The sequence below is a fragment of the Haemorhous mexicanus genome, chromosome 11 (genome assembly GCF_027477595.1).
Source record: "Haemorhous mexicanus isolate bHaeMex1 chromosome 11, bHaeMex1.pri, whole genome shotgun sequence".
Classification (NCBI taxonomy): domain Eukaryota; kingdom Metazoa; phylum Chordata; class Aves; order Passeriformes; family Fringillidae; genus Haemorhous; species Haemorhous mexicanus.
The window spans coordinates 5,190,614-5,217,649 of NC_082351.1; the positions used below are offsets into that span (position 1 = coordinate 5,190,614).

The 27,036-nt window shown below is 51.8% G+C and overlaps 4 protein-coding genes across 11 annotated transcripts in view; 2 read left to right on the forward strand and 2 right to left on the reverse strand.

Annotated features, from left to right (window-relative positions):
- Positions 1 to 2,208, forward strand: part of RAF1 (Raf-1 proto-oncogene, serine/threonine kinase) — a 38,855-nt gene extending 36,647 nt beyond the window's left edge. For 3 of the 4 annotated variants that reach the window (XM_059856122.1, XM_059856123.1, XM_059856121.1), the window contains one exon: positions 785 to 2,208. In XM_059856122.1, the coding sequence (XP_059712105.1) occupies positions 785 to 925 (141 nt within the window). In that variant the 3' untranslated portion in view covers positions 926 to 2,208. The remainder of the gene's footprint in view (positions 1 to 784) is intronic. The other variant, XR_009487798.1, reaches the window with a different exon arrangement.
- MKRN2 (makorin ring finger protein 2) lies at positions 2,095 to 11,825 on the reverse strand. Its single transcript, XM_059856124.1, has 8 exons — positions 11,725 to 11,825; positions 10,978 to 11,106; positions 10,063 to 10,208; positions 9,200 to 9,504; positions 8,244 to 8,458; positions 6,704 to 6,814; positions 6,132 to 6,276; positions 2,095 to 5,313 (listed from the first exon to the last, which is right to left on the reverse strand). The coding sequence occupies exons 1-8, from the start codon at positions 11,748 to 11,750 to the stop codon at positions 5,152 to 5,154; spliced, it is 1,239 nt and encodes a 412-aa protein (XP_059712107.1). The 5' UTR covers positions 11,751 to 11,825; the 3' UTR covers positions 2,095 to 5,151.
- A 60-nt stretch (positions 11,826 to 11,885) lies between these two features.
- Positions 11,886 to 15,460, forward strand: MKRN2OS (MKRN2 opposite strand). The gene is made up of 4 exons (XM_059856131.1): positions 11,886 to 12,082; positions 12,534 to 12,583; positions 13,186 to 13,348; positions 14,763 to 15,460. Exons 1-4 carry the CDS (start codon positions 11,886 to 11,888, stop codon positions 15,007 to 15,009), a joined length of 657 nt encoding a protein of 218 aa, XP_059712114.1. The 3' UTR covers positions 15,010 to 15,460.
- Positions 15,461 to 15,886: 426 nt separating this feature from the next.
- On the reverse strand, positions 15,887 to 24,985 carry TSEN2 (tRNA splicing endonuclease subunit 2). 5 transcript variants are annotated; one of them, XM_059856126.1, is made up of 12 exons: positions 24,919 to 24,985; positions 23,911 to 24,100; positions 23,098 to 23,179; positions 22,371 to 22,407; positions 20,222 to 20,717; positions 20,048 to 20,125; positions 19,546 to 19,596; positions 18,775 to 18,913; positions 17,733 to 17,769; positions 17,002 to 17,113; positions 16,502 to 16,591; positions 15,887 to 16,079 (listed from the first exon to the last, which is right to left on the reverse strand). In XM_059856126.1, the coding sequence occupies exons 2-12, from the start codon at positions 24,082 to 24,084 to the stop codon at positions 16,020 to 16,022; spliced, it is 1,356 nt and encodes a 451-aa protein (XP_059712109.1). In that variant the 5' UTR covers positions 24,085 to 24,100; positions 24,919 to 24,985; the 3' UTR covers positions 15,887 to 16,019. The 5 variants fall into 5 exon arrangements, with proteins under 5 accessions (XP_059712109.1, XP_059712111.1, XP_059712110.1 ...); XM_059856128.1 differs by having other exon boundaries at positions 24,880 to 24,921; XM_059856127.1 differs by lacking the exon at positions 24,919 to 24,985 and adding an exon at positions 24,767 to 24,891.
- Between the last annotated feature and the right edge of the window lie 2,051 nt (positions 24,986 to 27,036).

Sequence of the window (27,036 nt, forward strand, 5' to 3'; positions counted from 1 at the left end):
CACAGGACTCTGCAGATGGAAATTGTGGTTGATAGGAAGGGCAGCCTTGCTCTGTTGACAGTGCAGCTCTGGGCAGTTTCTGTGAGTCCCTGGAACACAACCTGCAGTGTGTGTGGGCTTCCAACACCTCACCTGCCTAGAGACAAGCCAAACCCCCCTCACTGCAGAAAAGTGCAATCTCTCTGGTTATCCATTTTAGTTCAGGGCAGGGTTGAGGGAATTGAGAGGCCACTGCTCCTTTCCTTCCCCACAGCTCTGAACAAGGAAACAAAATCCACTGGGGGATGGAAACTCATGGAGCAATTTTTGGTATTTCTACAAGGGATGCTTTACTTTTCCTGTCACTATGGGCATAAGGGAGGGTACTTTCTTATACTCATTAATTACGAGCAATTAATTAATTAAACATCAGCGATTTTGGAAAAATCGCTTCTTGCTGTTGCAGTCAAGCATTGTTTAGAAAGTTCTTTTACAACATCAGGCAGAAGATGCAGTTCCTTCCCTGTTACTGTGCTGCAGGGTGGTTTAGATGCTCATTAATTGCTCCTAATTATCTGTGAACTGATGAAAAGCACCCTCCCAGCCTCTGGAACCCCCCGAGGCCCTCCCAGCACTGACAGTGCAGAGTGGGCAGAGCTGGGTTCTTCAGCTCTGTGCTCTCAGTGCCCCGCGGAGCATTAATGTGAAACTTGAACTGACTGAGTGAATGAATGAAGGAAGGTTTAAATGGAAGCAGAGGGAGCTGCAGGTCCCACAGGCCTCTCTGAGCTGCTCTTTCCCCCAGATCCTGTCATCCATCGAGCTGCTGCAGCACTCTCTGCCCAAAATCAACCGCAGCGCCTCGGAGCCGTCCCTGCACCGCGCCGCCCACACCGAGGACATCAACTCGTGCACGCTGACCTCCACCAGGCTGCCCGTGTTCTGAGCTGCTCCTGCCCTGAGCTCCACCAGGCTGCCCGTGTTCTGAGCTGCTCCTGCCCTGAGCTCCACCAGGCTGCCCGTGTTCTGAGCTGCTCCTACCCTGACCTCCACCAGGCTGCCGTGTTCTGAGCTGCTCCTGCCCTGAGCTCCACCAGGCTGCCCGTGTTCTGAGCTGCTCCTGCCCTGAGCTCCACCAGGCTGCCGTGTTCTGAGCTGCTCCTGCCCTGAGCTCCACCAGGCTGCCCGTGTTCTGAGCTGCTCCTGCCCTGAGCTCCACCAGGCTGCCGTGTTCTGAGCTGCTCCTGCCCTGCTCCTGGCTGGAGCAGCAGGGGCAACTCGAGCTGTGCCTCCCAGCCTCGGTGCACAGGCTCCTCCCGCAGGACCCTCCACGTCCCATCCTACCAAGCAGCTGCTCCGGATTCGTGCAGTTCTCAGCCTGCAGGGACACAGCTCCTCATTGCCTTTGCTACCATCTCTTGTTCTGGGAGAGGTAACAGACTACAAATCAAGAGATCTATTACTATTTTTTTAATAGATGCACTTGAGCCTTATCTTCCCCTTCCCAGAAGCGATGGCTGTTTCTTTGGCAGTGGTTCTGGCAGGGTTTGCTCTGTGCTCAGTGAGGGGGCTCTGAGGACAGGTGACGTTCTGGTGCTCTGACTGCCCCATGCCAAGTGTCACCTCACCCTGGGGAGTTGTGCCTGGAGTGGGAAGAGGAAATAACTCTGGAAATCAGCTCCTGCCTAAGAGCTTCACCAAGCCAATGAAATAAGTTCAAATGCTAATTCAACACAAAATAGTTTTGCAATAGTTTTGCACATAGAAGAAAAACTCTTGCAAAAGGATGGAATCTGTTGTGAATTGTCCTGCTCAGAGAAGGAAGTGAGCCAGTCCTGCTTTGGTCATCTTGAGAAGCCTCCCAGCTGCCTTTGGTACTATGGACCTGTTGCAGGCAGGGTGGGTGAGGAGTGCTGGGCTGGGCTGGCAGAGGGCTGGGGGTGTCCCCCCCGTCCTGCAGAGGGCTGGGGGTGTCCCCCCTGTCCTGCAGAGGGCTGGGGGTGTCCCCCCTGTCCTGCAGAGGGCTGGGGGTGTCCCCTGTCCTGCAGAGGCTGCATCCCAGCAGGAGCTGTTATCCAAGAGATGCACTAGCAAGAGGAAACTGAGCATATACAGTTTTTCTTGTTGATTTGGGTTTTAATTTTGTTTTTATTGCTCCTGAGAAAATGCATTTATTGTAAGCCAAGGTTCCTCTGATTATCTTATTTTAATAAAATAAATTAAATTTTAGGTTTAAGATTCAATGTCATCATTTTAATGTAGTCAGCCACAGTTCTGAGTGGGACATCTGCATTTGGAAAACTCAAGAAATGACATTCTGAATAGTTTTTAAAAAGTAACTGATAAATAACAGCAGTGCAAGTAAAAACACACTTGATAAAACAACCTCTACATTTCCAGTCACATGACAAGACAGTTTTTTGTGCTGTAGTGATCTTTGAGCAGCAGCTGCTTTGGACACCCCTGATGTGCTCTCAGGCTCTTGCCCTGCGCCGCTTTGGCTCAGTTTTCTCTTGTTTGCTGAGGTGCAAGTGAGGTTTTTGTGCTGGCTGAACTCCATGGAGGACAGAGCAGGTGGGTGAATTCAAAAATGGGTTTTTTCCAATAGCAGTTGGTGAAATGTGGTTATTAGGGCACAAATGGAAGCCCAGTTTGGGATTTTGCCTTTATGTGGGTGCAGAGGGTACTGGGGGGGTCAGGGCTGGCTGTGCCCTCTGCACCTCCAGCCCAAAGCTCTGGGCACAGCTGCTGCCTTTCCAGCTCTCCCTGGAATGCCCAAACAGCCACTGCAGCCTCTCCTCTGCTGCAGCAGAGCCCACAGAGCTCCTGTGAAAGGGAGGAGAGCCAGACCCAGAAATCAGCTCCAGTCTGTCCCCAGAATATTCTGCAACAGGACAAGGGCAGAACACAAACCCCTGGTGATAGCTGAGAATACCTGTGAGCTTTGCTTCCTAAACAGGAAATTGAGACTTGAAGTCTCCATGGGGTTCTGCATGGTTTTGAACAATATTATTGTATTTGGACTGCAGCTCTCTCTAAACATTTTTTATCTCCAATTGTCACTTCATTGTAAGCTTAAAACATGGAAGGAAAAAAAGCCCAGAAGAGGTAAGCTGCTTTTACTTGAACTCTGATTTCCCAAAAGAAACCATTAACCTATGATTTTTAAACCAGATCATGTGTCTCTGGAAAAAATGAAGTATTTCTGATAAGTAGGTTCATTTTAAGCAGCACTTGATGTCCAGTTCAATGAAAGGTGCTGAGTGAAGAACTTGGAAACCCAGACATTGTAAGTCTCTGGTAGCTTTGAAAAACAAGTTATGTTTTAATTTCAGACTATCCCTCATGGCTTCTTGGGGCAGAGTAAATCAGGAATGTCCTGTTTAGGGTAAAGAACATCCTCTCCACTGAATTTTTTTTTTTTTTTTAGTGTTTTCCTGACAATATTTCCTTCTGGAGGAAAAATAATTATGTGCAGGAGCAGATGGAAGTGAGCTCCAGTGGGAGGGTGAGGGCTGGGGAAGCATTCTGGGGTACAGAGGGTGTTGGGGTGTCCCTGACACATTGATCCTGGAGCGTGACATCCCTCTCAGGGATAATTCACCTTCTGCTTTGTAATTAGTGCTGACCAATTGCACTGATTGGACTTCAGAGCTTTGCTGGGCCACTTTGACCACGAGGCTGGGAACTGATGTTGGTACAGCCACTGCAAGGCCACACCTGGCTGTGCACTGAGCACTGCTCAAAATGACCTGTGGGGGGAAATGATGGGCAAGTTTAATTTGCAGGGGAGAACAGAGGGCACAGCTGGCAGAGGGGAGGAGCTCCTGAGCCAGAAATGCCAGCAGCAGCTGAAGGGATCATCCTGGAGTCACTGCTCTGGTGCCAGCTGTTGGAATCCCAGGTTAAGGTTCCTGCTGCTCCCTCCCAGCAGGGCCCCAGAGCCTGCTGCCACCACCCCGGGCTGGCCCTGTGTGCCCAGGGCTCTCGGAACACATTTTGCTTCATCATTTCCCACCCCAGGTGCATCAAGGCTGTGCCCATCACTGATCCACTGGTGCTGATTACAAACCTTTCTGCTCCTGGCCTTGCTTTCTTCCACATTTTTAAGGATTATTTTTATGCTTTTTTAGATAATAACCAAAGCAGTTACACACCTGCCTTCCACTGCAACCAGGCTGTTCTAAACCAAACCCCACATCTGTCTGTGTTTACAAACACTGCTCAGTGATTTACCAGGGGCTGAGTCAGTGACAGCTCCTGCTCAGGTGTGTCCATGCTGTTGTAGTCAGCAGCCACTGCAGTGCTCACTGAATTCTTGGTTTAAATTCCAAGTTCAAACAGTTGACTTGGCAGCATTAACTTCTGGTACCAGATTTCACAACCCAACTGCCTTTGCCACACCAACAGAAATCACATTTTTAACAGAGCCAGAATTCAGTACCAGTTCTGTTAACTCAGCAGAGATGTGCATGAATCCCTCAGCCCTCCTGGGCCTGGCTGGGGCAAAGAGCACTGGAGGCACTGAGCTGCTCAGAGCCACTCCTGGCTCTGAGAGAACACCTCACCCATCTGCTGCAGCTCCCCAGCCCCAGTGAGTGCAGGGATCAGTGCAGCTGCATCTGCTGCCTCTGAGCACTGGGATTAGTGTAAAACAGGGCTGGGAGCTCCACTGGCAGCACCTGGAGCGCCAGGCCTGCCCAGAGAATCCACCAGCCTCCACTCTGAACTTCAGGTGCTATCTGAGGTACAATTACCAGCTCCTTCTCAAGGAGAAAACCCTACACTGACCATTATTCCCAGTGGGTTCTGTAGTTATACATTTAGCTGATTTAGTGGAGAAAAAAACCCAAGAGCACCCAAATTCTAATTAGCAACAGTTTTTACCAGCTTAAGCTTTCACTGGACCTGTATTTACACTACCACTCAGCTCACAAGACAGCATATGTTAGGCCACAGAGGGAGAAAACCCTCCTGGGGATTAAGGGATTTTTTTCCATGCAGCCAATTTTTTTTTTTTCTTTTAAATATATTTTAGTCTTTTTTTGTTGTTGCCATATAAAAACTATCTGAAAACTTTACCAGGACTGCACAAGTAACCACCAGGGCACATTTTGTTCTACCTGTCCTGGAGAGATAAAAGCATGGCTGGCACCCAGCTGCACTGGGGGCTCAGAGGGGCTGTGGGTGCTCCCTGGCAGCGCTGGGCTCCTCCTCAGCCCCAGCCAGGTGCATGAAGAGCTCCCCCAGCTCCGTGACCTCGGCGTCGGCGCCGGGCGCGCTCCTGCTCTCCCTGTCCTCGATGAAGTCCCACAGGCGCACGGAATTGAAGAACTGCAGCAGAGAGAGAGGGAGGGAGAGCAGCCTGAGCACCCCTGTGTCACTGACATAGTTAATGAAAAATCCTTCTGCCAGGATCTTTTCTCCTGAGAAGCTGGGAAGCTTCAGCTTCTCCATGTCTGGCTGCTTTGGAATGTGGTTTGGAGAACTGTTTACCCAGCATGTGAATTGTTTTTACTTGATAACCAATGACAGCCAGCTGTGTCAAGGCTGTGAGCAGTCACAAGATTTTATTATTCATTCCATTTCTTCCCTTGCTAGCCTTCTGATGAAATCCTTCCTTCTATTCTTTTAGCATAGTTTATAATTTTCATATAATATATATCATAAAATAATAAATCAGCCTTCTGAAAGATGGAGTCAAGATTCTCATCTCTTCCCTTGTCCTGGGACCCCTGCAAACACCACCACACCCTGGGCCTGGGCAGGCACCTCCCCATTCAAACCAGCCCCAAAGGTGGCTTCGAGCTCAGGGTGACAGCCAGGCTCTGTGTGCCAGCTGAGGGGACACAGCTGGGGCACAGCCAGCACCACTTTCTGAGGTTTTGCCCTTTTCAGCTGCCCTGAGTGCCAGCACAGGAGAGGAGCTGTGAGTACTGTGGGTGAAAGCTCAAAGGGCAGAAATCCTGTCAGGAAAGGTTTGGACTGCTGGGAAAAACAAAGCGATGCTATTGTGTAGTTAAATGAGAGACACTTTCTGTCTGCAAGGAACACTGAGAGGGGCTTTGTGCACCTGTGCTGCACGGCAGGAAGCGCTGGCAGCAGCACAGCTGGGGCTGCAGGGGGTGTGGGGGCAGCAGGGCTCTCCTTACCCTCACGGTGCCCTCGGAGCTCAGCTGCTTCCTGGGCTTCTCCGGCTCGGCGCGGGTCCCGTCGGGGTAGGCATGCAGGTACAGACACTTCCCCCCAAAGGGACACGTCCCCTTGCCTTGCTCAAAGTACTTGCAGGGCTTTTTCCTGAGGTAATTACAAGAGAGAGGTTATTGCCTTCAGCTGGAAGGGAAGGAGGTGCAGCTCAGTGCCCAGAGCCTCAGTGGAGCTTTGCTAACACGGCCAGAGCCTGCTGCTCCTGAGCTGAGAGCAGTGACACTGCCACTGCCCTGCCCTGCCTGCTCTGCTCAGTCACCAGCAGCCTTCCAGGCAGTGATGGCTCAGGGATCCACACTGAGCTGGAACAGCTTCAACATTTCTGACCCAGGGAGGCTCCATGGCTGAACTACAATTACACGGGCACAGAGTGAGGCAGAAGTGTGACCAGAGATGAGGAGCTCTCTGCAGAGGGGTCTGTGATTACAGTAAGTTTAAAAATAAAGGCTCAGCAATTGACTGAGTCTTAGAACAGCTAAAGAACAACGGGAGGAGTGTGGGTGGCTGCTGAACTTACCCCACTCCCTGCTTAAAGGCTTCAATCAGCTCATTTTTCTTCTCCTGCTCTTCCACCCAGTACACGCTGGGGATGACAAACTCGGAGATCACGCGGCACTCGGGGCAGGACCTGCAGGAACAGGACACAGCAGAGATGGAACCCTGCACAGACCTGCCCCAGGCAGTGAGGATCCTCCCCAGAGAAAGGGCAGCTCTGTCCCCTCAGGCAGCACACACCTCCTCCCACGTTAGCAGAGCACTTTGCTGGGGTTCCAGATGGACCAACTCAGTTCAGGGCACCCAGGGCTTGTGTTTGTTTCTGGGCTCCAGCAAAAGTCTGCACATTGCTCCCATGGCAGAGACAAACTGTTCTGGGAGTGCAGCAGGAAGCCAAAAACACAAATCAAGATGCCTCAGCCTTCTGAAATGCAAGGAGCTGATGGTCACTTCAATGACATTTGGAGTAAAAGTTGTGCAGAAAAGTCTGTTTTGGTAGATGACTTATAAGATTCTCCACCTTTTCTTCAGCAAGTTTGTAACTTGAGAGATGCTCAAAGAAGGAAACTTCCCTAATTGGATGTTTTAGATTCCCTCTGAGGGGGAACATGTTTGGAACACATTTTTTGTGGAGCTGGAAGATAAAGGCATTTACTGAGACAGGTAAAGTGTGTTTAGTGGGACCATGACCTGGAGCAAGCTGAAATTTAGGGAGAAATCCCTTAATTAAGCACATACATAGGAAAAAATGGGAGTTCTTACTGAAGCCCCCTCACTGAAGTGGGCACTGCAGGGAGACCAGCTGCTCCATCAGCTCATGCCACAGGGACAGGGTTGTTCTAAAGAGGCTGTGTCTGCTGGTCAGCACTGGAACACCAGGACACTGCCACGCGAGAGCACTTCAGCCTAGGAAATGAGGCATTTCCAGCAGGGGCAGAGCTCTGCCAGGTCCCAGCTGTCCCGGAGCCCATCTGCCCACTAAGCACACCACCAGAGAGGGCTGAGTGGCCAGAGCTCCCATGTAGGGCTGTGGAATGAAGGGAACTGCACCAGAGGACACCCAGTGCATCCTGCTGCTCTGCAGACAGCTCTCCCAGCCAAGCCCTGTGGGGCCTTTGAGGCCCTCAGGACAAGGAGAGAGATGAGAATTGGCCTCCATGTTCTCAGAAGGCTGATTTATTGTTTTATGATATTATATTATATTAAAAGAAATGCTATACTAAAACTATGCTCAACTACAGAGAAAGGATACCTCAGGAGGCTGGAAAAGAATGAATAATGAAAGCTCGTGACTGACTCAGAGAGTCTGGCACAGCTGGCTGGGATTGGTCATTCATTAAAAACAATTCACAGAACCAATCAAACATGCACCTGTTGGTAAATGATCTCCAGACCACATTCCCAAGCAATCAGATCATTATTGTTTTCATTCTGTTCTGAGCCTCTCAGCTTCCCAGGAGAAGAAATCCTGGCAAGGGATTTTTCAGAAAAGACCACAGTGAGCTCTGCAGCTCCAGCCCCTGTGAGCAGCTCAGCCCCTCCCAGGCAGGTGCAGCACTCACTTGATGATGGGGTTCTCAAACTGCTTGGCACACCTCCACTGGCGGATGCAGGACAGGCAGTAGGTGTGGGTGCAGTTGGACAGGATCCCAAACCTCCTCTCCGAGGCCGAGGGCTTCTCATACACCACCTCCATGCAAATGCTGCACACCTTGTCCTGGCTGGCCTGGATGGCAAAGGCCCTCTCCATGTCGTGCTCGAAGGTTGCCATGCACATCTGTCAGGGGAGAGGGCACTGTGAGGGCCAGAGGGCACTGGGTGCCAGCCTGGCACACCAAGCTCCCTCTGGGAAGCATGGACACTCACTGAGGGCATCACTCCTACTGTCACTGGCAGAGTTTAAATTAAAGAACAATAAATTCAGTCATGGATTTCAGCCCTCAGTGCTCTCCCAGCTGTCAGAAATAAAGATGCCAGGGTGCTTCATTCACCCCTTTCTGCATCTCTGTCAGAGAACAGGTATTGAATTATTTGGGGCTTCGAACACCCCCAAAAAACATCTCATTGAATAGGTGCCACACTCAAGGTGTTCCTCTGATTATAATTAAGGCCACATTCATTCACCAGCTGCTAATTTTTACCCAGGTAAGGAATGAGTCTCTTATTTCAGGCTTTCTTCCAGCACCTCTCACCCCAGCAGTGACAATCCACAACCCTTTCCCTCTGCCACAGCACTGCAGGGTGAGCTGGTGCCTCCGTCAGAGACCTCCCACAGACCTTCTCCTGGGACACCTTCAGGGTGCTGTGGGAGAAGGCAGCAGGCCAGTCTCTGATGAGGATGAAATGGCAAAAACCACAGGCTGCTACCTGCAGCCAGTTCAGCTCCAGAGCCTTGAGCTGACCCAGCACCATTCCTAGACCAGCAGCACAACGGGAGCTCCTTTCAGGATCTCCATGTTGAGAGCAGCCAGCCCCAGCCCTGCCCTGAGCAGAGCAGCTCCCCCAGCTCCCCCTTTACCATCTCGTGGGCCTTCCTCTGCTCCTGGTCGAAGGGGTGCAGCACCTGGAGGCCGCAGATCTCGCAGAGCTGCCCGTGCAGGTAGAGGCAGCGCTCCCCGAAGTGGCAGGCGCCGGCAGCAGCGTAAGGACAGAGCTGCTCCGCGGCGGCCGGGCAGCCGCCGGGCCCCGCCTCCTCCAGCCCGCTGCAGATGGCCTCCAGGTACGAGTGCGGCTTGGCCTCCTCGCAGTCGCCCGGCTCGCTGCAGCACGGCACGGCCCCGGCCGCGCTGGGCCGCGCCTTCTCCTCGCTGGAGCCGCACAGGTCTGCAGGGACAGGCACAGGGCGCCGCGCTCAGCCCCAGCGGCTCCTGACTCGCCTGGCTTACAGCTTTCTCCCCAGGGCAGTCTCACCTCTAAGCCCCCTCTGCTCGTCAATCACAGGGATCTTCCCAGGCTGCCTGCCCAAGAGTAAATTTAACTGCAGCGTTCAGTCAGGTGAGTTCTGGTCACCACAGAATCCTTAGGGCTGGACAAGACCTCCAAGAGCATCAGGTCTGACCCACCACCACTTTGTCACCCAGGCCAGAGCCCTGAGCGCCACCTCCGGGGATGAGGACTGCCTTCCAAGGCCTGACCACCCTCTCCATGAAAAAATTCTTCCCAGGCTTGAGGGATCACACACTCCTGCAGCGCTGCGGCCTGTGCGGGAACAGAGCCCTCCCCTCCCGCAGGGAGCAGTCACCTCACGGAGTGTCTGCAGGAGGGACGCTCCAGGACAGCTCCGGCTGGCCTTGAAACTCCGACAAGCACAGGGGACAGCACCTCCCTCCCTCTGTCCCTCCCTCCCCACGGCCCCGGGCCGGCAGAGCAGCTCCCACTCACTCCTGTCCCGCAGCACCAGCGTCCTCTTCTCCCTCCTGCTGCGCGGGGCGGCGGGGCCGTGCTCGGGGGGCGCCCGGGGGCTGCCCGGGGCCGCGGGGGGCGGCGGGGCCGCGGCTCCGCCCGGAGGGAGCCTCACGTGGTCATACCTGCGGGGGGAAACCGGCATCAGGGCCCGGCACCGGGACACCGAACCCACAGCTGCTCCGGGACACACCCCCGGGAAACCGGGGACACACTCCAGAAGCAGCTCCATGGACACAGCCACATTTCCAGTACTTTCAGGGGAACAGAAACATTCCCCAGCTGTGTCTGGAGCTGGACACGGGCCCCAGTGGCCGAGCCCCAGGCAGGAGAAGCACAGCCAGGCCCTCCCCGAGCCCTGCAGGGGCTCATCCACCCACAGCAGCCCCAGGGCAGCAGCTGATGGAAGCACTGATGCCAGCGCCTGACCCCGGCCTGGCACATGGCTCAGGCAAGGCAGGGAGCTGCCAGGGGAGCTGCTGCTCCTCAGCCAGCAGGGAACTCCCCGAGGGATCAATCAATGGTCTGTACTCCCCCCAGCATTCCCCTGGGAGAGCTGTGGAACTGCTCAGGCCTCCCCCGAAGAGGGCACTGCCCCGAGGCAGAGCAGCTGAAAGTCCCCAAAACTGTCCTGGGATGAGCAGGAGGGAGCCGCACCAGGAGCTTCCACCTGCAGCTCTGACTGCAAGAACTGCGTGGGAAACACACCTGAAAGCCAAAGCTCCATTCCTACAGAGCAAACCAACTCCCTACGCTGAGCCAGAGCAGAACTGCACGGCCGGAGGCGAAAGCTGCTCTAGGCTCTGGCAAAACTCACATTTAAGAGATGATTTCCTTGCCCAGGTGCTCTGTGCCTGCCCCGGAGCCCCCGCGGTGCCGGGGCACGGCGCTTACCTGCAGCGGGAGCCGTAGGCACACTGCCCCTTCTGGTAGTACTTGCAGATGGTGGAGGATTTGCTGGTGGCCAGGTCATGGGAGAACAGGCACTTGCTGCCCTCCCGACACACGCCCTGCAAGAAGTACCTGCGCAGAGAGTGCCGCGGCTCAGGGCGGGCGCTGCCGCCACGCTCGGCTTTGCTGCGGTCTGTTTGTTCGCACAGACCCGGCGGGGCTGGCAGAGCCCTCCCAGCGCTCGGCTCCGAGCTGTGCCCGGTGCCCCCGAGCAGAGCGCTCCACGGCCACCGCCAGGGAGGGGCACTGCCCGGCGGCCCCCCGGCAGCCCAGCGCCCTTTCACGAACAAAACTCCCCCGAGCCCTGGAGCAGCCCCTCTCTGCTGACCCCGCCTGATTCCCCAGCAGCCCGCGGGCCGGGACCCCGGGCAGCCTCCGGGGGCAGCGCAGGGCTGGGGACAAGGAGGGGACAAGGGGGCAGCCACGACCTGCAGCTCGGCACGGGCCGGCCCCGACGGCGTGTGGGGGGCGGGAGAGCGGAGCGAAGGGCTGCGAAGGCGCGGGGCAGGGGCCGGGGCGGTGTTTGAGGGGTGCGAGCGCTCCGGGCCCGGACGGAGCGGGGGGGGCGTGAGAGCGGAACGAGGCGCTGCGGAGGCGCGGGGCAGGGGCAGGGGCGGGGGCGGTGCCGGCGGGGAGCCCGAGGGCCGTGCGGGCTCGGAGGGCTCCGGGGCCAGGCCGGGCCGCGCTCACCTGCACGTCACCTGCTTCGTGCTCATCGTGCCGCCGCACTGCCCGGCCCGCCCGGCCCCGCACGCCGCGCACAGAGGTTCCGCGGCGAGGGGGGGCGTGGCTGCGGCCCCGCCCCGCGGCCGCGTTTCCGGCCGGACGGTTTTGGCCGGCGCGCCGGGGCCATGGCGGTGCTGCGCGTGCGCCACTGCCGCGCGCTCCTGTACTGCCGGCGCGCGCCGCCGCGCTGCCCCGCGTGCGGAGGGGACCTGCGCGCCGCCGGGCTGTCCGCCGCGCCTGTCCGCCTGGACTGCCCCTTCCGGCACGGCCACGGGCAGCCCCGCGCCTTCCTCATCAGGCCCACCCGCGGCACCTTCCTGGAGTAACCGCAAGGGGGCGCTGCGGGAGCGGGGACGGGCGTGAGGGGAAATGGCGGGAACGGAGCGGGACAGGGGGAATGGGAATGGGAAACGGACAGGGAAATGGGACGGGAATGGGAATGGGGCGGGCACTGAGAGGGAAAGGGGAGGGGAATCGGAGGGAAAAGGGGATGGGAAAGGGGCGGGCACTGAGAGGGAATGGGGAGGGAGAAGGGCAGGGGAAGGGAATGGATGGGGAAAGGAAAGGCAATAGGGAAGGAAAGGGAAGGAAAGGGAATGGAAGACAGAGGCAAGGGGAAGGAAATGGGAAGAGAAGGGGAAGGGGAACACGAAGGGCAGGGGAGGGGAGCGGCCGGGCCAGGGCTCGCAGTCCCCTTTGCGGGTGTCGGGGCAGCTCTGCCGGGCTGTACCGGACACCGCTGTCCCTCAGCAGCCGCTCTGCTCCTCCTGCAGCGCCTACGACGGGCACTGCGACCTCCACGTGGGCATCACCAGCTCCCAGGGTGAGCAGCACCTGCGGGCCCTGCCCCCTCCAGGAGCCACCCCTGCTGGCAGCCCTGCTGCCCCGGGCATTCCAGCTCGGAATATCCCGGCGTGGGGCCTTTGGGAATGATCTCACCTTGCAGCACAGCTCCAGAGAGATCTGTTCCCCTGAATGCATTAAACGGGCACTGAATGGAATAAACAGGTGCCTTCCACCCCTGAATGAAAGGCTAAGCTTGCTTTGAAGGAATTACAGTTTAGCAAAAACTATGTTAAACTCAATTAATTCTAAAACACCCCTAATTAAAAAACATTTTTAAAAGCCACATTAAAAATCCTCTGGGGTTCTACCTAGAGTAGGCCCCGCAAAACATCATTTCAGATGTATATTTCAAACAAAGCCAGGCTCCTTTGGGGGTTAAAAATGAAGCCTGATTGCCCTTCAGTTGCTCTGATTGTTTAAGAGCCAACCCTTTTTTCAAACCATGCTGTGAGAATGAGACCAGGTTTTTGCTGGAAGCCAGGGCTGCATTTCCTACCCTGCTGGTGGGAAGTGGGGTCAGAAGAAAGCCCCAGAAGGGCTCTGTGTGTGTTGCCCACGAGCCCACTGCTGTGTTTGCAGGTGTGGTGTACAACTATGACCAGGAGGGCGTGCACAGGGATGGCAGTGGCTGGGAGCAGTGCATCAGCATCCCCCTGGTGCAGCCAGACATGTGGGAGCTCCTGCAGCAGTGGGACAGCCTCCTGGAGGAATTCTCCTTGGAAGAGGCCTGGCTCCCTCACAGGTGTGTGGGTAACAGCTGGGGTGAGTTTGGGATGGGGTCTGGGGTCACTCAGAGCCTTCAGGACACCCTCAGCCTGGCCTGGCTGCACAGAATGTTCTGAACTTGAAGTAAAACTCAGCTGCTGGAACATAAAAGCTCTAAAGCAAGAGGTGGCTTTAGGGAATTTTGCATTAAAGTCCCAGTTCAATGAACCATTACCTGCATGCTGCTGAGTACTAAAGTCCAGGCACAATTCCATAATTATTTTCCTAGCAGTTTGAGGTGCGTTTGCATTTAAAGGCTGAGCACAGTGATGGATTCTTGCCCCATTTGAAGTAAGCAGTGAGAAATGGAAAGCAGGCTGATTTCTGCTCTTGTGGTGACACAGCAGCTCTCCAGGAAAGCAGCACTCCTGGGATTGTCCCTCAGTGAGAGAAGCTCTACCACAGAGCCTGCCTGGGTGCCACTGAATGAATGCAACCATAATAGGAAAGAAAAAAACCCCATCAAATCAAAAGCATTTTTTAGCAATTCTGTATGTGCTGACTGTAAAATTTCAGGGATCAAACATTCCCCCCTAAAGAAGATAAAAATTCTACTCAAAATCAAATTTTCTAATGCTTACAGAGCTGGTAAAACCAACAGAACTTGTGTCACTTTTACAGTTCGCAGCAATATTAAAATTGCCTTGACATCAAAAGATCACTGGCAGAAGGGCAGAGATGTGTGCATCCCTTCTCCTGGCTTTCCCTGGTTTCCACCTCCTGACAGTGACATTTTTCCACAATCACACCAGTGACCACTGAACTGAAAACAACTCTTAATTAAATCCTCTGCTGATTTTTTCAGTGGACAGGAACTGCACTGAACTACTCCTGTAACTCCTTTGGGTTCAGGCCAAGCCTAATCTGGTTTTCTTGAGAGCTTTTTCACTTACTGAAGGGTGGTAGAGAAATCACTGATAGGATTTGAAACGAGCTCCCACTCACCCGTGGTGGCACACAATTAACTCTGGGGCTGCAGGAAAGGGCTGCTAACAATAGCTGGAAGAGCAAAGGTTAACAAGGTAAAAGCCAAAGAAGTATAAAAAATAAGAACTGCTTTTGGTCAAGCCTTGCAGCTCTCACTTTTACACTCAGAGTTCAGGCTGGGAGGTACCACTTGTGAGGAATACATGGAACCACTGGGAGGGAGGGGGAGTAACTGGGGAGTATTCCTGGAGTAAACACTCCCCAGGAGTGGTGGTGGGTGATGGCAGTGCCCTGCTGAGGGGGTTGGGTGATGGCAGTGCCCTGCTGAGGGGGGTTGGTGATGGCAGTGCCCTGCTGAGGGGGGTTGGTGATGGCAGTGCCCTGCTGAGGGGGGTTGGTCAGTGGCACTGCCCTGCTGAGGGGGTTGGTCAGTGGCACTGCCCTGCTGAGGGGTGTTTCCCCAGGTACGAGGAGCAGCAGCACAACTGCTACACCTTCGCCCTGGCCTTCATCAACCGCGTGCGGCAGGGCGGGGGCGGGGCCGCCCTGAGCAAAGCCGAGTTCACCGAGCGCTTCCTGCTGGCCCGCAGCCGGGAGGCTGCGCGGTACCTCAGGCTGCAGCAGCAGCTGGCTACCAGGGATGTCTACATCGTGCCCTTGGCTGAGCAGGAGCAGGAGAGCGTGGATAGAAACCAGAGCCTGCTGGAGTAGCGATGGGAAAGGAAGGCGTGGGGCTCCACCTCAGGGGTTAAGGTTTAATGTGGTTAAAAACACCATTAACTTCACCCTGTACCTCAGGGAGGATCAGGATACTGAGCTTGTGCATTTCAGGGAGTTACACCCACACACGATGTACACAGCTCAGAGAATTTCCATGGGAACTATTCCTGTGGAAAAATGTTTTGTGATTTAAATTCACTGTGTGCTCTGTTCTGCAAAGACACTTCACACCAGAAATCAGAACTGCTGTGGAGTTCAGGGATTTACAAATGAACTGTGGGAACTTCAGCTGTAGCAAACCAAAATGGCCTTTTCTGTCACATTTGTTTACTGATGAGTGAAAAAAGGGAACATATACTGGTGTGCTGCTAAATCCCATCCCTGTCTGGCTGTTAATTTCCTTTCCTTTAATTACTAATAAATCTACCAACAAATAAATCCAGCCTCTTTGCCCGTCAGATTTCTTTTTCCACTCTGAACTGCAGGGTAAAGGAAAGAAGCCAAGGTGGAGTTCAGATACCTGAATATGAAGCTGCAAATCCCAAGGGAACAAACACTTCTCACCCAGAGGGGGAAAGGTGCCCAGGCCCCAGAATAAATTTAAATTCTGGGAAGAGTTCCTCAGTTCTGAGCTGTGATTACAGAAGTTCGTTCCAGAGTCCCAGCTGCAACAACCAAACCTCTCCCCAAATCCAAGACTGTGAAGTCAGGTTTGTGCTGCCATAATATCAGAAATACTGTTCTTAATGACTGCAGTGTATCCACCACTCAAATATGCACCTTTTTATCTTTTGAGTTGGGACACAGCTTTTCATCTGTTCAGGTACATTTTTCAGTAAAACATTCTCTCCAGTAAACATGATACACCTCATTTTAAACAGCATTTATACACACCATTTCTGTGTTGGTAGAAAATGTTCTGGGCCAAGAGTTCATCACGAGATCAGGTGAAAACCAACAAGAAGTGGTTTTTAACAAAAGAGGCTTCCTTGTGCAGTCAGTTAAAATTCATCGGGCTCGCTGCGCTCACGGGAGGAAACCCAACGAGACACGATCAGCTCCTGAAATAAAGGCCAGCAATTAGGAAGGAAAAACCCCAAAAGCTGCAGAAAATCAGTGAGGGATGGGGACTAGGTCTGTAAAACTGATGTGTTATGTGGCCACTGAGGTGTTTTAGATGACTTTGTTTGCTCCTGAGGACAGCTGAACTCTCACACACTTTCCCCCTTTTATTTCTGACCTTACCTTAGCCCTGCCATCTCCACAGGTTTTAGGAATCCCTAAATGTTTACGTGCACAGTATCAGCAACATTCCCATTCAGACAGGAGATGTTGAGCTTACAGAGATCCTGCAAAGCACTTTGCATGACTTGGGGCATGAAGGAATTTAATTTTATTGAAGGCACATGTGCAAAACCCAAATCAAGGCAAAGAAGAAGGCACAGTTGTCTCAAGGAGCTGTAAAAAGGCAGGAACCACTCACCTGAACCTTGATTCTCTTCATGCACTCTGGGGTTGCCATCTCCTCTGCAGTCATGTCAGAAGGTCTGATCAAGTAGCACAGCATGAGCTCCTGTGGGCAGCCAGGAAACGCAGGAATCTCAGGGGATTACAGAGGCACTGTGGAGCTCACACTGAAAATCTCAGGGAAATATCAGTCTCACTGCTCAAAGGAAAATCCTGGGAGATGGAAAGGGCTTTAAAAACAGAAGGGGCAATCAGGAAACAAGGGTCGCTCAGGTCTTGCTGTTCCTCACACAACTTCTAACATTCCTAAAAGTGGCAGAACTTTCATAATTATTATTATTATTTAACAACAATTCTCCCAGGATTCACCTGGATATTGACAAAGGAAACTTCTCTCCCACTGGGAGATCAACATATTGTTCAGCAGAAGGATTCTCTTCCCAGCCTCACTCCAAGTCCCTGCCCTTTGGAGCCAAACTTTATAATCCCAAAGCTGGTTTTACCCTGAATTTGTACCTTGGAAGCATTTGCATTTGTTCTGTTCAGCCCAGACAGGGACATCCAGCTGAGGGGTCTGCGAAGGGAACCTTCAAAATTATCATCCACCAACTCAGCAATGACAGAGTAACTGGAAAACACAGCAGCCAGGACAAGTCACAGAAAGGAAACCAGAATTTGCTGAGGACAACTCAAGAACTACGGGCTAAAAACTGGCCTTAAACAATCTGCCAGCTTGCAAGCTGTGAAACTGAGTTTTTCTATAAGGAAAAGAGGAGAAATACTGAAGCTGTGGATGTGCCCAGTGGTGCCTTCCCTCCCCACCCTTCTGATGTTTGTAGCATTCCCCTTGTTAATGCCAAGCTGACATTTATAACCCATTTATTACCTAGGAGTTCAACCCGACTAGCCAACAAATAAAGACAATTATCATCCCTTAAAAGTTCTCCCAAATTACATAAGTTACCCAGATCACATGTTTTTCTAAGTCAGTATTACAAAATCCAATTATTTTCCTGAGTCCATCATCATATGAGTACTAAATTCACTGCAGCCTGTGATTTTGAATGCCTGTTATTTACATTCAAAGAAGTGGTGTCATTTAGCTCCTCTGCTGAAAGGATTTTCACATTCCCAGTGTGAACACAATGTATTTTGAGTGATGAATACGTGCTAAACCGGTGAAGATGCTCAATTGGTGTGAGTGAAATGTAACTTAAAGAAATGAGCCAGAAAGAGGAGTGTCAAACCTGGCATGGTAGAACGGGGGCCCTTTCCGATACAGCACTGAAATGAGAGAGAAACACCTCAGTCAGATCAGAGTTAAAATGGGTTTAACACCAGGGCCCATCAATATTGTCAAATGTTCTGTAAATTCTAATTACACAAGAAAAAAACTTCAGCTCTTCTGAATTCTGCTCAGAGTTAGGTTGTCCCAGCAAGTGGAGAGAGGGAAGAGCAGCAGAGTGACTCAGGGCAGGGCAGGTCAAAGGTAAGGCAGAAGAACCAGAGGAATTAGCAATTGTTGTAGGAAAGAGTTAAGGATGGAATTTTCTGGCAGGGATGATGAATTCAGCCAGAGCTATGCCCTGACCTAAAGGACTTGCTCAGCACACTCCCAGGCTGTGTCACCACTTCAGCAGCATTAAAACACCTGCTGGGCTGCACACATCCAAAACCACCTGATTCAGTGCATGTGCTGCTGTAATAACAGGCTCTGCTCACGCTGACAGGAGCCAAATGGAGCTCTTGGGCTCTTTAGCAAGGACACCACTAATTACTTCTGTAATATTAAATCTCCAACCAATAACACAAAAAAGCCAAGTCCATTCTCTAGCTCCCCCAAACCCCACACAAAGAAACAGTCCTAGCAGTGAGTTCAGCAGAAGTCCAGCTTCTCTTAAATGGGATGAATGAGGTGCATGAACTTTATAGGGGATTGGGATCTGGACTCAAACCTGCTATTCTAGAGAGTGTTACGTTAACATTGCAGCAGATGGGTTTAGGAGAGGACAGAGAAAGTTGGGAAGGGAATTTCAGTGCAATCCTGTAGGAATTATGAACCTCATGAAGCAAACCAGACCTTCCAAGCTGTCTGTTCACCTCCTGGATATGGGATGTTCCCTTCCACTCACATCCCAACTTCCCTGCTAACCCAAATGTCCTCTGCCAACTGCAAGCAGCAAAGGCTGCTAAAGTCCTGCAGCTCCTCACTGAACTCCTCTCTGGAGTTCTGCCTTGCCTGGAGGAGGGGTGGGCAGGAAATGATCCCATTTTTGGGGAGGTACTCACAGAGATCTGTGCCATACTTCAGCCCCACCTTGGGCACCCAGCCCTTGCCCCTGAAGTAGTGGTAGGCCATGTAGGTGGTTTTGAAATCAGGCTTCACCTCACTGAACACTTCCCAGAGCTTCACGATGCTCAGGGGCTCCTGCAAACCACACAGCATGGTCACTGCACTGAGATAAACCAGCCATGCTCTGCTGCACAGCACCACAAATAACAAATACCACATAAATACCACAGGCTGCTGCACAGAGCAGGAACTACAGACAGTAAAACAGAACCCCTGATTCAAGGCAGGAACCTGCTGCTCCACTTAGTGGCTCTTTTAGGCAGTTCACAATCAGTCCCATAACACCCCTGTTGAAGGAAAGGCTGATAAATCTTCATCTAAAAGCACAGGTTTGCATTCTTATGGCATTACAGTAATAATAGCTTGACAGAATTAATGCTTAAAACTCCAAGGAATTTTGCCATCTCAGGTGTGATTATTTACCATATTATTTCTCCTGTATTTCCTGCCTAAGTTACAACAAAAATCCTTTCTCTGCAGACAGACAGTGCTTAATTATATTGGTCTTGATAAACTTAAAGCTTTCAGACCTGTATTTCCTAAACAGAAATACCATTACTTGTAAGAAAATCTTCCCAGTTCCTGTGTTTGGGATTTCCTCCTCCAGAATCAACAGCACAAATCACTGCCATACAGCTGAAGATTCAGACCAAACCATATCCAGAGAAAAAGCATCCCCAGTAATCCAAATTAATCCAGTCTCTTACCTCACCATAATAAATACTTAAACATCCCAGGGCATACACCAAGAAAAAAGCCTGAAAAAACAAACAGAGGCAATTTAACTGACAGCTACACTCCTCCTGCAGTTTATACACAGAGCCTTGCAAGAACAAAGGCTTCATTCATTAATTTTCTACAGGGTCATCCCTGCTGAAGGCATGGTGTTAAAACTGACATGTAAATATAATGAGAAGCAGCAGCATTGAAACAGGATTCATATAAATGTTGTATTCAAGTCCTGTTACTGCTCTCTGTGTCAGTGGGATTACTCACCTAAAGCAAATAGAATTGCACTCTATTTTTTAACCATCTCATGTAATTATCACAGCATATTAAAGCTAAGTTTAATGACTAAGACAATCCAGGTACTTAGGAGACACAGAACCCTGTATTTAAGAAACATATTTTAAATGACAGTGTAACACAGATTAAGGTTTACTTCTTCAGATGAAAAGCAAACTAACTTGTACTGTGCTTGACACATACCTCTTCCAAGCTGAGTTGTAAGTACTCAAAAATCCTAAATGGGTTTTTTCTGCATACTAATACTTCCTTCTTGACAAGCTACAAGAAAAATTGACTATTATTAAAATGTTGAACTGGAAAAAATACTGAATTCTGAAAGTAGCTTTGTCTAAAAGATTAGATAATTTTTCTTACATTTTCTTGTGCATGAGTGGAGTCATCCTCAGGACAGGAGCTGCCTTCCTCCTCTTGCACCAGCACATATTCTGGAGCACATTCCCTGGAGTCCATCCCCTCCCAAGCCTTCTGCTCAGGGCTCTGCTTCCCCTCGCAGCCCCAGAGCACAGGAGGGTCCCTGTGGCAGGGCCCTTCAGCCACTTCCCTGGGATGCCCCTGCTCCTGCTCCCCGGAGGCACTCCCAGGATCCAGGGCTGCATCTCCTCCCTCCTTGGAGCGCTGGTTCTGACCCTCAGGCCTTTGGGCTCCCTCTCTGCCAGCAGATTTCCTGCACAGTTCTGCATTTCCTGGGCCCTCAGTGGTGCAGCTGTCCCCGGTCTGTGCAGCCCCACCCCCTCTGCAGAAGGGCAGCCCCAGGGGCTCGGTGTAACTCTCCAGGATTGTGGTGATGGAGCTGCTGTCCAGGCCCTGCTCCTGCAGCACACTCTGAGCCCACTGCACACGGCGCTGGTACCTGGGGAACACAGACATGAGGAATGCCAGGGACCACACCCCTGAATTAACACTATAAACCCCAGAAGGTTCAGCACAGTGCACAAACACCCCCAGCAGCTGTGGGCACCAATGGGATCGATGCAATGGGCTCCAGTTGTTTAGGGAGCCTCATAAACACCAGGATTCTGCTGCCTGCTGTGCCTTTGTTTGGCCTTTTCAATTTCCCTGGCAGCAAACAGCATTGCTGAGCCCTGCCAAGCTGCTGGGCAGGTTCAAGGAGCAGCAGCTTCACCAGGCACAAAGTCCCTTCTCCCATGAAAGCCTTAAGCCTGAGTTCCCCACAAATTTGGGATTGGAATTGCAGGATTAAAACATGGAACAAGAGCCCTCACACTTCAGCTTATACACAGGGACTGAGAGCAGGAGCTGCAAAACTCTGCTTTAACTGCCCTGGAAACAGCAATGGCACAGCAGAACACCAGTGGAAAATTCTCCAGCAGAAACCACCCTTTGGAAGCAAACCCCTCAGTTATATCCCTGAGAGATGACAACAATCCCACCACTGAGATATTTACAACTTTCAGCTACTATTTCTAATAGCTTTCAATCATAGTGCCTTTTCAGTTCCTTCTCTTGGAAAATAACCTTAATTAATTATTAATAACATTTAATGTTATTAAAATAACATTAAGTCAGTTGAAACATGACTCTTCACTCTGTGAAGGTGAAAATCTTGCACAGCATTTTTTATTTCCCTGAACAAAATCCTCAGACAGCAATTTCAGCCCAGGGAACAAGGACATTAAATGCAAATTCCATGTGTCAACACAAACACAAGTCCCCCTGCAGGCTCCTGATAAAGCTGGATAATTCAGGGCTCTGCTCTTTGTTATATAAAGGACACTCCTCTCTGTCCTATTATTTAATTACCATTTAATTTGCACTTGCAGGTCTCTACAGAGGCAGAGCATTTTGTGCACCAATAAAATCACACTTTTATTGATGCTCAGCATCTGTAAGTGGCTGTAACTGTAGCAGCATTAGAAATAATATGGTTACTGCTTTTCTTACCTAAAATTGAGGGCTGCAGGAGCATAATTTTCAAATTCAAGTAAATTTCTTTAGTTATCATATAATTGAGTGACTCACCTGCACATGCTTAATAGTTTATACAATATTTAAGCAGAAAAAAAAAAAAATGTGGTCCAACACTGTTTAGCCAAGTGTACAAACTACCAGTGTTAACTGAGACTTAAAAAAGGTAAAATACCAAAGTATTGTAAAAGTTCAAGAGCTGCTTCAGCTACACCATAAAAACCCAATATGGAAATGGAAGAGATATTTTAAATAGCCTGCCCCAGAAACTTCTTTTCCTGCTCCTCACCTGCTTGTAATTGTTATTAATTAATTACCCATTCTGTGCATGCACTCAGCCTTGGCTTCTATCCAGCAATCAACACCTACAAGCTTACATGAACAACCACCCTGAGGATCACCCCTTACCCTACCTCTACTTCTTCTGAAGTGATTTATAAATGAAATGATGAGAAAAGAAATGGAAGCAAGTCACCCTCATTATTTATACAGCCAGCAACCTGAAACCCAGTGTGAGAAATATAAACCACAACAATTTCTTTCTTAAAAACACCAAGAAAAAAGCAAATTCACTTACTTTTGAGATGTAATAATGGGCATGTTTGTGTTGACACCTGTGTAAAGAAAAACCATACATTGTTTCATCAATATAAAGATGGTTTTGTGTGATTTTGGTCACTGGGGTGATCTGCAGCCTGGGAATTGTCCCCATTTTCAGTCCTCAAAGCCATTTTGGTCCCACTTTTCAAGCAGGGACACAGCAGAACCAGGAAAGATACAAATGTAACAGCCTGCGCAGAGAAGAATTAAATACACTTTTTTCTCCAGACAGTTATGGAGGGACAGGATAAAATCCAGTGATGGCCTCTGGGACTTCACTGTCATGGCAGAGGTGAGTAAAAAGTGAGGTTTTACAGAAACAGCCAAGAGCAGATTGGGTGTGACTGGCTCCAAGCAGACTGAAAACTTCACCAATCCTTCCCTCATCATTTCAGGGACACCAAAATCTGCAGATTAAACCCAAGGAAAATTAGAGGAAAAAAGCCCCAGGATGATCCCTTTACTTCAGTCTTCCCAAGCAACAATTCAGTGAAGGTTTGGGAGAATGCACTAAGGAATTATCCACATGGATTTCAACTCTTGGATTTCTCCTAGGCAGAGAGATGGGGAGAGACAGATATCCTTCACCTGATCCAATCCAGCAATTATTCTGCATGCAATTTATACAAATACACCTTCAGTGGGTGGGGAAAGGTGAGAAGAGCTCCCAGAGCAGTGCTGAGCTACAAACAGCCCTCACTTACCTCTCCACTTGGCCACCAGCTGAGGATCTGAAATGCTGAACACCGGCCGGCTCCTGGAAAGGATCCCCTTGCCAAAATAGCCCTGCAAAGGACAGCAAGCCCAGGTCAGCTCATGGCACACAAATTAACTTCTTCCCACTGACCAAATGGGGAATGTTGAGACCAGCTGGAACAAACAGCTCAACTCCTGCAGCATGTCAGCCCTGCTACAGCTTGTTTAGCTGCTGGCTCAGTATTTTAAACACCTGATTTAACCAAGTGTTTAAATCCCATTAGCCTGGAGAGTGTTGGGTCTTTTTCCTGAATTCTAAATATCTGTCAGCCAAAACCTCCCAGCAAATGTTTGAAAGCAACACCTGAAACCAAGGAGATACCACTGCATTGGAAGGGTACTCAGACACAAAAAACCTGAGCACAGCTTGTTTCACACAGGAATAAATCACTCCGAAGTTAAAAGAATTATACAAGCACTTATAAAACATTAATATTTCAACCCCCTGAGCTTTAAAAACAAGAAAATGCTTTGAAAAGTTGCACGAAATGTTGAAAAGAGACATAAACATGAAGGCTTTGCAGCTTTTTCTTAGCTCACAATGTCACTTCGTTCCAAAATTTGCTTGGCTATGACAGACTTTTCACATTTGATACAAATTTTCTTTTTTTTTTTTTGTACTGATTTCAGGAGAGAAGGGAAATACGGAGAATCACAGGAGGTTGAAGGGGCAGGAAAGATAAAGGCAGCAGATTTGAACCAGTATTATGTTTTACCTGCATTTAAAACACTACAAATATTGTGCAAACAGGGTGCAGCACCTTGTTGTAGAGCTGTTCAATATCCTCAGGGTTCCTCACAATCACATTGTTGTTAATGATCTCAGCCTGACAGAGTCTGAAATCCTTCCCCCCCACATCCACAGGAAAGGGAGCCTTGTAGGACTCGAAAACTTTTCTTTTCCTTTTTGGGGGGTGAAACACTGCTTCTGCCATGTCTTAATTTATCCTCCTAAGAAATGGAAAGAAAAGATTTAGCACCTGGGAATTAAGGTTACCCATTTTTCTGTATTTCAGCAAGACTCTTCCTACAGCAGCGCATTCTCAGGGGATGCTGCAGGGTAACGCAGGTTTAATTCTGCAACTCTGTCACCAAACAAACACAGGCAGGGGTGCTGGAGACCTCCGATCTGCCTCTGGGGCATCCCCTGCAGAACAGGCAGGGCTGCTCCTCAGCGCAGAGCCCATGAAGGAAACTCCAGCAATAAAGGAGTAAAATACCTCCAGGAACAAAGCAGAGCAATGAGCACAAAAGCAGAAACCACACAAGTGCTTAAACAGGAGCCGTCCCGAACAGCGTGAGCTCCAGGAGCGTTGGGGCAGCGCTCGAAACGCGGGGTGGCACTGCGGGGCCGTGCGTGCGGGACCGGCGCTGACCGGGCGATCCCGGGCTCCCTTCAGCTCCGGCACCTCGGGGCTCGGTCACTGCAGGAGAGCCGCGGCTGGCGGGATTCTCCGCCTGACACCGGGATCCGCCGCGCCGAGGGACGGCGGGCAGCGATCCCCTCAGGGATCCCCTCACGGCTGCCCCAGGATCCCCTCACGGCTGCCCCGGATCTCCTCAGGGCTGCCCCGGGAGCCCCGCTGGGACGGCCGGGCCCTGATGCAAGACCCGCACCAAGCCCGGGGCGGTGCCGGGGTGTCCCGGTGGGTCTGAGGGGCAGTGTCCGGTCCCGGAGTGTCCCGGTGGGTTCGAGGGGCAGTGTCCCGTCCCTGTGGGTTCGGACAGACCGAGCCGGGCCGCTCCCGCCGCCCGCGCGCGCCACGCACCGTCACAGTCACCGTCACCGCCGCGCCGTCACCGCGCCTGCGCACTGAGCCCGCGCGAGAACGGCCCGGCCCCGAACCCGCCCCGGCCCCGCCCCGGCCCCGCCCCGGCCCCGCCCCGCCCATCGGTCCCGCTCCATGCCCGCCCGTCGGTCCCGCTCTATTCCCGGTCCCGCTCCATGCCCGCCCATCGGTCCCGCTCTATTCCCGGTCCCGGTCTGTTCCCCGTCCGGCCCCGTCCACCGTTCCGCTCCATCCCCCCCATCGGTCCCGCTCCGTTCCTTCCACGGGGTTCGGTCCCGCTCCGTCTCCGGTCCCATTTTATGTCCGGTCCCGCCCCGCTCCATCCCCGGTCCCGCTCCATTCTCGTCTGGGGGTTCGGTCCCGCTTCGTCCTAGTCCAGAGGAGATCCGGTGCCTGCCGGGGCTTTCCGGTCCTGCTTCACCCCGGTCCCGCGCCATCCCCGGTCCAGGGGAGGTTTCGGTCCCGCGCCATCCCCGGTCCAGGGGAGGTTTCGGTCCCGCGCCATCCCCGGTCCAGGGGAGGTTTCGGTCACGCTCCATCCCCGCCGTGCAGGTCCCGCTCGGGTGTCCCGCCCTGGCAGAGGTGAGGCCGCGGTGTCCCGGCCCCGGCTACCGGCCCCGAGCGAGGGATGCTCCCGGCAGGGACAGACAGGGAATGTGCTCCCGGCTCCGCTGCGGGGCTGTCCCTCCCGGGATGCGGGGCTGTCCCTGCCAGAATGCGGTGATGTCCCCGCCGGGATGCGCTGATGTCCCTCCCGAGGAAGAATCACGCGCCGCTGGCGGCTTTAGTGTGACCAAAGTGAGAGAAGCTTTTGGAGTGAGCGATGAGCTCCTCCGTGAGCAGCGGCAGGAGACACACGCGGCGATGATTAGTTCGCGGTGGGGATGCAGGGACAATGTTCTGCTCATTTGGCTCCGGGACAAAGCCCGTGGCTCGGCGGCCAGCCGGGACCAGGCACCGCTGTCCCGGCGGCTGAGGATGATCCCGCAGCTCAGAGCCAGCTCGGCAGGACGGGCTTGTGCAGCTATTAAATAAAAGCACCTGAATAAAATACAAAGCGTTTTCACTATTTGGGACCTGGCATCTCTTTTTCTACAGCTTGAGCCCTGCTTGTCCAAGCCATGGTCACACCTTCACTCAGGACACACCTGCTCCTGTTTGAGGTTACCCTGGCAGGTGCTGCTGTCACACAAAGAGGATCGAGACAATTTGGCTCCAGAGCCTCAGCAGAGAATTCTGAGTCTCAGCAGAGATCAGGGAATTCCTGGATGAAAAGCTGTAATGATATGTCCTTCTTAGGAGGTATTTTATCTCTCACTCCTGTTTTTTTATGGTGAGCCAAAGGGCAGGCAATTGTGATTACAAGGCCAGAGAGGAATTAGTGCACGAAACATGAGAACACTCAGCTTGTGTTCTTACAGTTATTGCCTGCAGAGGTGTGCTTGATACACCAGCTCAGGACTTTTAATTTGTTTTGACGCTGATTTGCACAAAAAGTGTTGAAGCCAAACCTCAGAGGGGCCTGATGTGCTCCTGTCACCAAAGTACAGAGATGCTCTGGTAACTTCAGGTTCATTCTCAGAGCTCTGCCATTGAAATACCCAAATTAAAATATTCCAGGCAACAAAATGAAAGCGACCCAGCATCAAAGATGTCACTTCGATTCAAAATCCCTTCTAAATTGGTCAAACCAAGTCTCACTTGAATGAAAGCGGGTTTATCTCTGCTAGCTATGTCTGGATTTTCTCTTTGTGCAGACACATTTACTATGAGGCGTTCCCTGCAGGGAGAAGCAGACAAAACACGAGGAGCTACAGGCCACTCACATTTCTTTATCAGTGTGCAGCCTTGGAGAGAACCCATGGCCAGCCCCTCAATTAACTCGCTCACACTCCGGTTTCTTCAACCCGTTATCTGCTCCCGTCCCTGATAAGCCCAGATCAAGCTGCAGCCAGAACTTGCTGTCTGAAGGACAAGCTTTGGATGAGTCACACCACGTTTCTTTTATCTGTCAATTCCTTCTATCGATAATTGTGCAGACACTCTCAGCTGTGTCTGCATGTCCCTGCTGATGATGAGGCAGCAGACGAGCAGGCA